This window comes from Phlebotomus papatasi, chromosome 2, assembly GCF_024763615.1.
Source record: "Phlebotomus papatasi isolate M1 chromosome 2, Ppap_2.1, whole genome shotgun sequence".
Taxonomy (NCBI): Eukaryota; Metazoa; Arthropoda; class Insecta; order Diptera; family Psychodidae; genus Phlebotomus; species Phlebotomus papatasi.
The window spans coordinates 44,898,023-44,912,426 of NC_077223.1; the positions used below are offsets into that span (position 1 = coordinate 44,898,023).

Consider the following 14,404-nt stretch of genomic DNA (forward strand, 5'->3'; position numbering starts at 1 on the left):
GGCCCAGGCCTTGGTGCGTTAAATGCCAAAAATAGGGTCACATGATGAAATGATGCTTGTAGAAAAGACTTTTGCTCGAGCAGGGGTGGAAGCCATAGTGGGAGTGGGTGGTAACAAAGGGACGGTGAAAGTTCATTGAAACTGAAAATGCTCCAAGAAAGCTCTGTGTCATGTGTATTTGTGACTGAATTTCCTTCTTCTGGGCAAAATCCATTGTGGTGTAGATTTATGCTAAAGTAGTCCCAAAGACAGAACGGAAACTAATAAAAAGAATAAAAAATAAGTGTGACATAGACTGTACTATAGCGATGTGGGACTCTTTCACAGATTTCCGATGATGATCGCATGAGTCTCACAACTGCTGTCTCAGATGAAGATGATGGTGAAAGTGTAATGGCATCGCCGTACAAAGCTAAGGCCACAGGAACTGCAGCAGCATCATTCAACTGTACAGGAGCTGTTAGGAAGGCTGGGTAAGTTGAAAAATTGACAAATTATGCAAATTTCCACTAAAAAGCTTCCACCATCCAATTTTCTCTCCTTCTCCCATAAAATGAAATACGCGGAAATGTATCCAAATTTGCCAAATACCCCGAGTCATTCCACCCCAATGAACCCCCCTCTATATCAATCGAGATTTAATGGTCAAAATTGCCTGAAGAGAAAAATAGCACACAAGAGTTACATAATCATGGAAAAATGAAGAATGAACCTTTAGCACCTCCCCTCTCCCCAATCTAACAAAAAGGTCACACGCAGTGATGGATGAACTGTAAAGGAAGGTCTCATTAAAAATTCAAATACCCCGCAAATACGGGTAATTTTATCCAGCACACAATCAAAAATTACTCCTGCAAGATCATCTAAATTCAGCCATAGAAAAAACTGAAGCAAGGGAATCTTCTAAATTAAGCTATGATGTTGTATCATGGGAAGAGATTATCTTTGCTTTTTATTGGACACTATTAAAAGTTTTTACTGGGGGTCGTTCAGTTATAGGGGTTGTTGTCCAAAACTGCTTTTCAGCAAAAGAATATTGTGAAAGATCCAACATGAATTATGCAGCATGTTTTTTAAAGTACCCACATCAAAAAATTTTATAAGATATACCAACTTGCTAAGAAAGTTTCTTCATAAAACCATCAAGAATTCATAATATTTCTGTTAATTAGATACAATTAGGGTTGAATAGGTTGATAACACTAGCGTAATATCATGCTTCTAAATTAGATTTGGTACTTGAGTTGAGACTTAGAACGTAGAAGATAACAAATATGTAAAATACTACAATATTTAATATTATGATAGTTGTACTGTAATGTATTTTAATTGCATAAGTTTTATATAAAATAGCTATTTTTTTATTAAAAAACATAGTTTTTAATTAGACTATAAAGAAAGAATACAGGAGAACGAAACTCATAATATTAATTCCAGAATATTTCTGAGAGGTCAAGTCGCTATGTATTTATTCTTAAGGACTGGTAAAATGAACTCGTGGAACAAACGGCGATATATCGCATGCGTAAAAACGTCTAAATTACAAAACTTTTACCCAAATATGATTTCTAGGCCTCTAATAGGTCTCGAATTGCAAGCTGTCTATATAACTCAACAGCTCTAAATTGTCCCCCCATCGAGTCCAGGTAATAAAAGAACTCAACCACAAAAAAGTTCAAAAATAGTTGAGAAAAGTTCTCTAGAAGGAAAGCCGCCCCATACTGACATCCTGCTGGTGATGATTTGGAATCCCATGAACCACACGATCCCTAAGAAAGACTCTAGAAACACAATTTAGTTGAGTGAGTGAAAAATAGTCCAAAAAAGACCTTTAAAAAATGTTAATAAGAAATTCGTAGCAAATAAAAAATTTAATGCCCTTCCAGCCACTGAAGAAGATCCCCATCAGGATCGAAAGCTCTGGGCAAAACCAAAAAAGTGTTTTCATCTTAGGGTGACTAACGTTTTCACTGGAAATCACCGAAGACATCCCTCTAAAGTCAATTGCGCCAGTTCACCGTTGAGAGAATTAAAAGTTTAAACATTTTTATTTCTATTAGAAATATTTTCAATCTAGTATTTAAAATTAATTAGCGTGCTCCAATAATGCAAATTATGCGAGAAAAAAATGCGTCCCATACTGCCCCATATCGGGGAGGTTTGGGACAAAGCGTCAAGTCAAATGTTTTATTTTCTCCAAGAAAATTCAGCTGTTTTCCAAGTTCTATCGAATACTTTTTATAAAGTCAATACCCATAAGTATCCTATAGACCTCATGAAATTGTGATACATTATCGTGATTTTTTGAAATACTGTTCCAAAGTCAAAACATGAAAAAGTGTCTTAAAGCTTCCCGGTCTCCCCTATGTATAGTCATTCGAGGAGAGATGGAACACCTTTTTTGTATTCAATATTGCAGACATGTTTTTAACGAGAGACTAAGACGAATCTCACTGGTTTTTTAAGATATCAATATTAGAAAAGTCTAGATGAAAATAGTCACTACGAAAAATTAGATTTAAAAAAATTTGCATTTTGAGGCACTCAAAAAAGTGAGGGTGAGATGGAACACCTGTAATTTTAGCAAAATATTTATTGATAGAACCTTTATCAAAATGGCGATTTTCGGGTGGCAATAATTATAGCTCCACTCAATAAATTTGGTTCCAGGGTATTTATTTTCAATCAGTGAAGGTAAATATATTTTAGTAATTTAATTAATAACTTTATTAAGCTAATTAGAATCATTTTTATAAAGTTTTTCATGAATTTTGCTAAAATTTTGCAAGAAACATGTTTAACGAACAAAAATAAGGGATTAATTAAGGTCTTGAAAGGGATGGAAATTGACAACCAAAAAATTTCCATAAAAATGACAAGATCCTATCACCTTTCATCCGAATTTGTCCATATAGCCGACATATATGCATTTTAAACCACTTCCAGGGCTAAAAATCTTCTTTTGTTAGAGGCAAAAGTGTGCAATTTTCCGTGTTAGAGTCGAAAAAAATAAGTTTTCTACCGAATTTTGATATAAAAACAATGCTGACTGCTCAGTCTCATCATGTCCTGTTGATTCTGCCCCAAACCAGAATTCCACGTGACTAAGGTGGTCTTCAGAATACTGAAATAAAAAATTATTAAAAAGAAGCTTTTTGCGGTTTGATGAATAGAAGGTGTTTTACGTCATTTAAAGTGGTTTAAAATTATTTTTTCAGACAGAAAACAAGTTAAGACAAGATCTGTCAATTTTTTTATTCGAAAAAAATAATTTTGTACCACTTAAATTAGGTAAAACACCTTCTAATCATCAAACCGCAAAAAGCTTCTTTTTGATAATTTTTTGTTCCAGTATTCTAAAGACCCCCTTAGTCACTTGGGATTCTGGTTTGCGACAAAATCAACAGGACATGATGAGACTGAGCAGTCAGCATTGTTTTTATATCAAAATTCGGTAGAAAACTTATTTTTTTCGACTCTAACACGGAAAATTGCACACTTTTGCCTCTAACAAAAGAAGATTTTTAGCCCTGGAAGTGGTTTAAAATGCATATATGTCGGCTATATGGACAAATTCGGATGAAAGGTGATAGGATCTTGTCATTTTTATGGAAATTTTTTGGTTGTCAATTTCCATCCCTTTCAAGACCTTAATTAATCCCTTATTTTTGTTCGTTAAACATGTTTCTTGCAAAATTTTAGCAAAATTCATGAAAAACTTTATAAAAATGATTCTAATTAGCTTAATAAAGTTATTAATTAAATTACTAAAATATATTTACCTTCACTGATTGAAAATAAATACCCTGGAGCCAAATTTATTGAGTGGAGCTATAATTATTGCCACCCGAAAATCGCCATTTTGATAAAGGTTCTTTCACAGTACTCACAGTTCTAACGGTATGAAATTCAAATGGCAATTTTTCATATCGGTTCGAAAATACCTTCAAATGATTTTTTATTTTTCTTCCAAAAAAATTTTGTTTATAAAGTTTTTCCAGTATGAAAAAGTGGAGCTATGATTATTGCCAGCAGTGTAGAAAAATAAAAATTTTTGGCCTGTTTTTGGGACACCTAAAAATTTAATTTCTAATTTCTCGCACAATTTTTAAGGTAGAAAGCTGTAACTTGGGGATTTTCATTAGAATGTTAAAGGGAATAAATAGACCAAATGAGGAAGGTCGGGCGTAGGGTGTAGCAGGAGGCGAAGTGGTCCATCTCTCTCACTGTTTCATCTCTCCTCGAATTACTATACATGCTTAGACACTCATAACTACAACGAATATGATGGCCAATGAAGTTCGATTTTCGTATCCGTCCCGTTTGCGCTTCCGTCTGTTATGCCCTCGACACACTTACGATTTAAGCCGAGAGACGGCTTAGTGGAAAATGATGGAAAAGTAGTTTAACCACTATTGCGAATATAATTGCGCTAAGCCATCTCTCGGCTAATCCTCAAGTCTGTCTAGGCCCTCATATAACCGTTTATGTAGAAAAAACAGAAAGAGGATATCTCATATAAGTGGTTAAATCTCGATAAGTGGGACCAAGAGATGGTGATGTCAGATCCATCCCCTTACGGAATGGATCAGTCTCATAATATAAGTCAAACAACTCGATTTTTTACAAATATTCTTCTTTATTCCCTCTACCTTTCTTGTGAATATTACACTTGAAATATAATTATTTTCAAAGTTATAGAGATTTTAAATCTCAAAAATCCTATACTCTGCATGTAAAATCTCAGCTTCAAATCGCTCTCCTGTAAGATTTGCGTACTGCGAGTTATTCATTTCTTATTCTGAGTGGTCGATTTTATTACGCTTTCGTTTTAGACCAATTAAATTCGTTTTCAGTAGGGTTTTCAGTGTCTCTAACTAAGACTTGCAGTTCAATTAGATTCTGATATTTATAAAAGTATTTTTCAAATAAATTGTCAAAAATTAAATTTTCGAGCTATCGAGAAATTAGAAAGTTATATGAAGCTGTGTTTTCATGGAGTTCGATAAATAAAATAAATTAATTGACACTGCTTTATTATTTATCTATTTGTTATAGGCATCACAATGAAAACAGAGAATAATGTAATTATTAAATTATTTTCGGAAATAACATTTCATCGACCTCATTTCTGAGTTCAAACAATATGAACTAAACTTCGTGGATTTCAAAAATAACACTTAAATTAGAAGTATAACTGCACTTTGTTAGATAAATTAAAATTTATTGTGAACGGAAAGACTGAAATATTTGTTCTACTCTTGCTCTAACTGTAATTATGGTGCACTCCCACAAAATTCATAATGGAATGAATTGGGAATGCAGAATAGATTTATGTGTGTCCTGAAAATGCTGATCTTTCAATGTTTGCAATAAATTTCACAATTTCAATATTTGACGAAAATCTCTGATGAATGGAATTAATTAGATAGGATTTTACACTGGAAATACCATATCACAATTCCACAGACTGCATTCCCGTCATAAAATGTTTATTAGGCAATGAAAATTTCTGGGGCAATTTGAGAGGTCATAAAAAATTTTATATTGATAAATGGTGTGGAAATTTATATTGAGATTACAAAGGCAATCCAATAATATCCATATTGATTGCCATCAGATCATTGCATACCAAAGTCTTAGAATATTTCTCGTATTTTGCCTGTAGATTCCTTTCCGTGAAGAAATGGCTCTTGAGGAAGAAGCATCAGATTGAATTGGCACGTAAAAGAGGATGGAAAGGGTATTGGGTATGCCTGAAGGGAACAACACTACTCTTTTATCCTTGCGATTCACGCGAAGGACGCTCCGTAGAGGCTGCTCCCAAGCACCTCATCATCGTAGATGGGGCAATCATGCAGCCTATCCCTGAGCATCCAAAGCGAGATTATATCTTCTGCCTGAGCACAGCGTTTGGAGACGCCTATCTGTTTCAGGCTCCGTGTCAGGTACACATAAGTCTAAAATGATAATCCTTTTATCCTTTAGTACTTCTCGGGATTCCATGGAAATTGACAATGGGTCATATTTCTAGGTGGAGCTTGAAAATTGGGTGAATAGCATACATAGTGCGTGTGCAGCAGCATTTGCGAGGCATAGAGGAAAGACTGGTACTCTCCATTTACTGCAAGAAGAGATATTTCGTCTCGAGAAGGCTATTGAATCGGTAAGAGGATACGGAATCTTAGAGAAATCCACCTGACAATTCTCATCTAATTAATTTGTCTTGTTGGCAGGATCACAAATTAAAGCATATGGCAGAACTGCAACAGAGTGTTGTTACGGATCAGGACACACGCCATCAGATCCAGTCGCAGATATTGCAGTGGGAGGAGAATCTGGAACGTCTGCATTGTGAGCAATTTCGCCTGAGGTGCTACATGGCTTCCCTGCAGAGTGGTGAGCTTCCCAATCCAAAGGTAAGCAGAACCGTCTCGTTAACTGCTGTGAACGGTCATAGACACTCAAATTTCATTTCACATCCTGCAAAGCATAACAGTATAACTTTGCAAAGGACACGAACAAATATTGCGTTTCACTTTGTTCCTCACGAAATATACACTCACAATGATAATCCCAAATATCCCGAATTCTCTACAATTGACAAGCATGACGACATTTACTACTCCATCTCTTTTATATTTAAACCAAGCGTTTCACTTGCTGTATAAGATCCTTTCCATTCTATACCATTTCAGCTACCTAATTATACTCAGTAAAATTACAAAAGTAGAACAATAATTTGAATATGCATTTATAATTTGAAATATTAATGACACAGCCAGATTAATTATTTTTTCATGCTAAAATGATATACACAATTGAAAAAATATGTCACATTGGATTAATGATATCTACAAATGAAATTTTTCTCGGATAATGACAATAGAATTATTGCATAATTAGTTTATATTTTGACTAAAATAATTATTTAACATATCTAATCTTGGTTTAGCAAATAAAGCCATTTTAAAATTTAATCCTATAGTATGTATGCGGTATTATCTGATTTATTCAACAAAAAAGTACCGACGAGACTGAATATTAAATTAAATATTTATATTATTATTCATTAGTTAAATATTAACAAAAATATTAACTCGAAACCTGATAAACTCAAAAATTGTTTCATGAATTCCGAGACATCAAAAAATTCTATCGTGAAGTTTGGGAAAACCAAAAAATCTTTCAGAAAACCCGAAAACTAAAAACCCTTTTCAGCTCTATTACAGTTTCCATATCACATAAAATTAGTCACGTAAAAATTTCAGTCATTGCACCAATAATAGTTTTCTAAAGTAGGGGAGACTGGGGCAAAACTTGTCAAAACGCTTATTTAATTCTTTCACGAGCTCTGAGAAAACTTAAACGTTTATAATGAGCATATTCTTATAGGAAATTTACTGCTTTACAACATTGCCTATTAGGTGAGATTCTTAACAATCTCACCTACTATAATCCTAACAAAATTTCATGTCGTCCGATCGACCTCAAATTTGGCCAAAATGTGTTTCGCCACTTCCTGATTCCGAATATATATGTGGCTAAGTTACGTTCCCGGCCGGCCGGCCGGCCGGCCGGCCGCTCTTTGGAGCTTAATAGCTCCTAAACTAAAAAAGATATCGACTTGCGGTTTTCGGCAAAGGTTATATATCGGGTGAAAATTGCAACTTGGTGCATAGACCCCCCACCCCCCACCCCTCCTTCCGCCATTTTGAAGACCCCCCTTTTTTGTTTTCTCAATAGCTCCGCCCCTATGGCATTCAGCGGACTCAAATTTTAGTATGTTATAGCTGGGCCTTAGAGCTTTCCATCAATACCAAACTTAAGGTCCCCCGACCCCCCTGACCCGAGCTATAAGGGTCCAAAAAAAATTTCTTAAAATGGCCATAACTCCGGTTCTAATTGTCAGAATTTAAAAATTGAGGGCTTTTTGGAAAGCTCTCGTGAAATGCCACTTCTCCTTCTAACATCGCAAGTTCATAAAACCACCGCTAGGGGCGCTTTTTTTAAAAAGAAAATTTTTAAATCTTAAAAGTTAAATAACTCAAAAATTCCATTGTGCATCGGGCTGAAAATTTAGTATGTTGTAGCCGTTGATTATACCTATCAAACAAAAAAAACCTTAAGTCGATCCATAACCCCTGACCCGAGCTATAAGGGGTCAAAGTTCGAACATTGACCGGCCTCTATCTCCGGTTCTAATTAACATAGCGACCTAAATTTTACCTTTTTGGTTTCGTCTCGATGAGCACTTTCAGATGGAAGTTCAAAAAGTCACCACAGGTGGCGCTGTGATAGCGTCAAAATTCATCGAAATTCAAAGTCACTTTTCTCAAAAACGGCATTGTGCAAGTTAATAAAATTTTAGTATGTTGTAGTCCAGTCTAGGACGTTTCCAAAATGGTGCGTATGCGCGCTGTGGTTAAAACAGAACCGGAGATATGAGGGGTCAAAGTTCACGAAATTCAAAAAATCATATCTCCGGTTCTATGTGACCGATTTTGATGAATGAGGGCTTAAACGAAAGATCTCACCAAATACTACAACTTTCTAGAATGTTTGAACTTCGTGGGACCAACACCAGGGGCGCCACAGTCGAAAAACCAATTTCAATATCACATAACCTCAATTATTTCGACTGTCGCTGAACCGATTTTGATGATTACTTCAACATAATTGTAGAGCATATTTGTCTCTACATTTCGTCCATACATCATTTTCCGCTCAGACTACGCTATCACTCCGATTTTGCCGTTTAAGTGTGAAAAAATTGATTTTTCCCATAATAACGCTTTGAAATCACTCAGATGCCAATTTGACTGCCTCTACTCCACCAAGACACTTAAAATAGGGTTTTAAATGGAAAGTCCCGCAAAATACAACAATTCTTTGATTTAGTTGAAGTTCAACAAATGAACACTTGGGGCACTCTGGATGAAAAAACAAGTTAAGAAACAAAAAACCTCGCTTATCTTGGCTTCTGAGTAATCGATGAGATCATGTCCTATAGGAAAATTATAGAGTACATTTTGGTCTACATTTCACCCATATATCACTTTTGTGCCAGTTCATCCAAATCCTTGATATTTTGGTTTAAATACAAAATTTGTGTAATTTCACGAATTTGATTCAAGATAACTGAATGGCGACTCACAATTTCAGCTCTAAATCGAATTTGCATGCACTCCGAGTTAGCTCACGTTAAGAATCTCACCTACATAAGCCGGTTAGGATTATCTGTCCCTTTTCCTCTATCTCGAAAGAAATGTGATTTTCGAATCATTTTCTAAAAGTCGATTTTGTGGAGATTCTCAAAATTGCTGGGGCAAATTTTGTTAGTCTTCGGATAATTTGTGACGTTGAACTCTCGCAAACGTTAAAAATATCAAATAGACATACTTTTATAGGAAATTTTTTTTTCTATAATTTTGTCGAAGATAATTTTTCTCTATCTTAACGAGAAATTTGCTTAAATTGAGCTAATCAGTTTTTTTTTATTTTCTGTAAGCCAAATATTCCAGATATAGGGCTCAAAATTTCATTAATTTTTATTTATAAATAATAATCCTTCATCAAATCCCTTGAAACTTTGTAAGTTTAATAAGGTTTATGAAGGCTATATATAATAAAAATTTTAAGCCTCAGCCTCTTTTATTTTGGAAAATAGTGAATATTGAAATTTTCGTTTTGACTGCCCCAGTATCCCCTAGTGAACGATTTGTTCTTTCTTATTTCTTTTACTACTACAATTTTTTTTTTAATTAGAAAACATTGCTGTTGGTGTTAAATAAACTTTATAAGAAATTTATGTCACAAATCCTTTACATTAACTTTTAATAAAAAAAATAGAAAGAAAAACAGCTCTTTAAGCTTTATAAAGGTATCATTTATAAATGCTCGTACACAATACACGTCCTGTTATTGTTACAAGAGTCTCAAGTTACCACTGAGGTACTTTAGACAATCTTCTTATGACTCTTTCTTAGGATCAAAATACCGTGAAAATCACTGACCCTTAAGAAAATATCTCTTTTCCCCGGAAGAACAATGACCCTGAGAACAATGGCTCTACCATCTCTTTACAGTCTCTTTTGACTCATGTGTCACGACCAACGAAGAATACATTGAACAAGCTGGGCGTCTTTACGGTATCATCCTTCCACGCTTTTATCTGTGCTCGTTCTCCGTCACTGCTCAATAATTTGTTGGCCGGAAGGGGAGCCACGAAACGCAGGGCTCCGCTTCTATCTCGCTCAAATAGCAGTTCCAGCCGACGTTCAATGCAGGTGAGAAATGAAATAAACAACAATAAAGCTTTAAGCTCCTTATAACAAAAAATTATATACTTTTCGCCTAATGATTTAAGTAATCTTACATTCTTTTTATTATATTGAAAACGATAAATCCCTTATATTCTAATATAAAAATTTGATATCAACATGTACTATCGAATTATTCAGAATTTTGTATTGCAATCTTCAAACACTGTAATATTAAAAAAAAAATTTAATAAGTGCTTAATTTAATTCCATTGCTTAAATTGAAATAATTATGGAACAATTAAATATTTACCAAATACAGTAGAGCCTCGCTATAGGCCATATTTGGTTCCAGATTTGACACTTGGATCGCACTATATATAGTCCATGTCATTTTTTGTCAACGACTTTTAGTATTGAAATTGCTCGACGGCTTCCACTTTCTTCGCTCTCTTCATTATTGATCACAATTATTACAACTACTCAATAAAGTTTGCCAAAAATATTAAAATAATTATGACAACACTGCATGTCGCGTACTAAAAAACATAACTTAAAATCAGTGTTTTGAAATCAACGGTCGATAAATTGTGGACTATAGAGCAATGGCATATAGCGGGGTTCTACTGTAGTGAGTCAATACAAATAACACCCCACCTTGTGTTACTCTGGAAATTTATTGGTATAGCCATTAATGAGATATGGCACTAAGTAATGCCACTGCCCTACTATTTATTATTTTTTCCCAATTTCCTTTCAAAATTTACAATTTCTGTATAATTACAAACAGATGGGGTCACGCGATGATCCGGATAAAACGTACAAAATCTCATTACCGGACAACAATCACACCACGGTCCATCTGAGAGATGCCATGTCTGTGGAAGAGTTTCTGGCCAGTGCATGTGCAAGGAAGAGTCTCAATCCCATGGAACATTTTATACGGGTGAAAAAGCGACGAGATATGGAGGATCATAACTACTTTGTGCCTCATAGAAACGACCTAATTGACACTTATGTGAGTGGTTCACTCAATAACCTTTCATCCCAATTACTAAAATTCAGGACTGAATATCCAGAATTATTTTACATGTCCAATTTTGTTTCAGCTCCATACACACGAGGTGGTGGAAGTATGTGCCAAAATTTTATACCAAGTAGAATTGCAGAGGACGACCCTGGAACAGATGTGGGGCTTCTCAGTGGAAGCGGAACTCATTGAGAATGCCGATCGACAGGACGAATTGTGCTGTTATGTGAGCCGTGTCGAGGAAAAGAGTGTTGCAATGCAAAATGGTAAGTTACTACAGCTTCAACTTTTTTTCATAATCACACATACTAATAATCGCAATTTGACCAACTGATGCCATTAAAGCCGAACCTCCCGTTCACACTTGTCTTTTTTTGAATAAATTTTAATAAAATTTTTGGTAGGGGTGGGTGGGGCAGTTTAAAAACGGGGCAGTTTCAATTTTTGCATATTCTTCTTATCCATTTGAAAGGAATGGGATAAAACCTTTATGTTATTGAAGAGATAACTGAGACCCATGTTCATAAAAATAATTAATTTCGTGACGCTTCTCGTTTGAATTCTGTAATTGATTTTATAAAACTGCATCAAAATGAAACATTTCGTAATGTTTTATTTTCAACAATTTCTGAACTATTGCACTTACTATCGAAGTAACATAATTATATTAACTTACCAGTGGTTTTATTATTATTATAAGGCATTTAGCGTTGAATGAATTCTAAGACGGTTCTGACAATTTTGATTTGAGTTCCGAAAGTGCGTGAGGGGCAGTTCCATGCAAGCACACGGAGAAGTTTCCAGTGTCTAACAATTTACTTTTAATCAAAATTAACTTAAAATGATCATTGAAAACGTTTTGTGGCTTTTTTTGTCCATTAAGTTCGAAATTATGAGGAGTAGAATTTCCTAAAAGTTCATAAAAAAATTTTAAAAAAAATCTTTCAGTGTTTTTTAAGTGCTTAAAAATGATGAATTTAATTGTTATAATATCATTTCAGGATGTTTTCAGCAAGATATTGTTAAATTTTTTTGTATTATAAAAATTCAAGACACTGTTATACTAAAAAGGACATGTTCTAAGGCGATATAATGATCCAACATTGTACAGAATTAGCTTAGCACTACAAAAGACATTTCTCTCGTATGAAAATTTAAAGAAAATTCTTCAATTAATGAGAAATAGGCTTGCAAATCTTTGGCGATATTTTATTTTTTTCTGTATGATTAATTAGTGTTAAAATTCTGTTATAAAGTTCTTGTTCGATTATATTTTTATGTTTTAGAGTCTGAGTAGACTTCAAAATAGAAATTTTAATCAATTCTGGTATCGCAACTTTCAAATAAACACATTTTATCTTTCTCAAAAATTGCCTCATATTTATCTTGAAATTGCCCCGCAATGGGGGACTTTCACACATTCTGCCTTTCAAGTGAAATGAATTTCTCCACAATAGACTAATGAAATTAAAGGATTATTGTTATTATTTTTATTAACCCTAAACTCAACTGTAATTCTAAGAATATACAAAGTTTTATTACTGTTTATCATCTTTTTGCAAAATGGTCTGAAAATCCATTTTGCAATTTAGGGGTGAAACTGCCCCACACTCCCCTATATTGTAAAATTTATTTAAAACTTGTGAAAAGTTCTTATGAAGTTAATTCATTTGGTAATATTTGTGTAAAAACATCATAAGGCAAATGACCGACAAAATTGTCTTCATCCCTGCATTATCTGAGGACTTCTCGCTCTATCATTCTCCTATGCTTAAACTTAAAGTCAACGAGAGGTCCTCAATTCAGTCCTAGAGTGAAGCAGGAAGTTTTCTGATTTTACTCCAACTTTTTGTCCAACTATATTATGAATTATATTATTTTTTTTTAATTTTGCTTTAAGGGGTTACGTGGGTCAAGAAAACTTGAAAACAGCATATTTTTTCTATTTTTTGTCAACTTGATTCAAATTGGGGCTTGATTTTCGGAAAAATCGATTATTCAATAAGGCTCGAATAACTCGTAAATGGTCAACTTTACAAAAAACTAATTTCAAGCTTAGATTTTATATATTATCCGTGTTTTTAAGATTATAGAAGCCTATAACTCTGAGAATGACAAATTTTCAGCTGTAATATCCACAGAGAACGTAGAGGATGTCAAGTAATACCCAAAAAGCGAAAAAAAAATTGTAAAAATTTGAGTTTTCTGACTCTTATTCTCAGCTGTCGACTCTGAGAAATCTTGTACACAGTAAAGTTAAACTTTTTAAAAAAAAAATCCCCAAAAATTCCAACGACTGATTTTTTAATTTTTTTTCAAAGAAAATTTCAGAAAATTTCTGAACGTTGTACCTTTTCCTTCCTTACGTTGTTTAACGTTGTTTACCTGAACGCTGCGGGGAAGACGCTCCTGAACGGTCTATACATGAACTTAGCGGATTTTTCAATCACGGGATGCAACAGCATGAAACATGATCATGATCACATTATAACAAGTATTCCGAAATGATTAATATTAATGGTATTGGATTAAAATCGATTTGTACCGATTTAATTTCCTCAAAAATTCTAAGACCTTTCTAACTAGCCCAAGCTGTAACCCCTTCGGTTAAGCAATATGCTTTAAAAGCCTTTTTAATTTTCGACCTTGAAAAATCATTATGAGGACTAGTTCAACAGTATTTGCGTATACGGATAACCTCTAAAACATAATCAAAAATGAGAAAAAAAAATGGTAAGACACGTATTTCGAGTAATCTCCAAAAAGCATGGCATTGGGGGAAGGGTAGGAATAGGTGAAATAGAGGTCATATTAATGATACAGATGACGATTTATGGGGGTGTCCCCTGAAGGTCCTAAATCTCTATCTGTTACTACTTGGTCTCTACAGATGGTAACAGACGGACAGACGGACAAACAGCACGACGAATAGATTATGTAACATATATGCTGCTCTCTCTGTAGAGTTCGAGCACCAAAAAAGTTAAAATATTTTTGTTATTTGGCGCCGAAAATATTTGCATATGTGTCTCTATACCTAATTCAAAGTATAGGTATCTGCACGTATGCTGTTCATTATTATATTCTATGGAATAATATCATATAATCATTA

The 14,404-nt window shown here is 34.2% G+C and overlaps 1 protein-coding gene across 1 annotated transcript in view; it reads left to right on the forward strand.

Annotated features, from left to right (window-relative positions):
• The window catches only part of LOC129801225 (protein still life, isoform SIF type 1-like), a 114,473-nt gene that overhangs the window by 85,714 nt on the left and 14,355 nt on the right, over positions 1 to 14,404 (forward strand). The window contains exons 13-19 of the mRNA XM_055846060.1: positions 328 to 473; positions 5,669 to 5,948; positions 6,035 to 6,166; positions 6,237 to 6,419; positions 10,089 to 10,289; positions 11,053 to 11,280; positions 11,372 to 11,558. Coding sequence (XP_055702035.1) covers positions 328 to 473; positions 5,669 to 5,948; positions 6,035 to 6,166; positions 6,237 to 6,419; positions 10,089 to 10,289; positions 11,053 to 11,280; positions 11,372 to 11,558 — 1,357 coding nt within the window. The remainder of the gene's footprint in view (positions 1 to 327; positions 474 to 5,668; positions 5,949 to 6,034; positions 6,167 to 6,236; positions 6,420 to 10,088; positions 10,290 to 11,052; positions 11,281 to 11,371; positions 11,559 to 14,404) is intronic.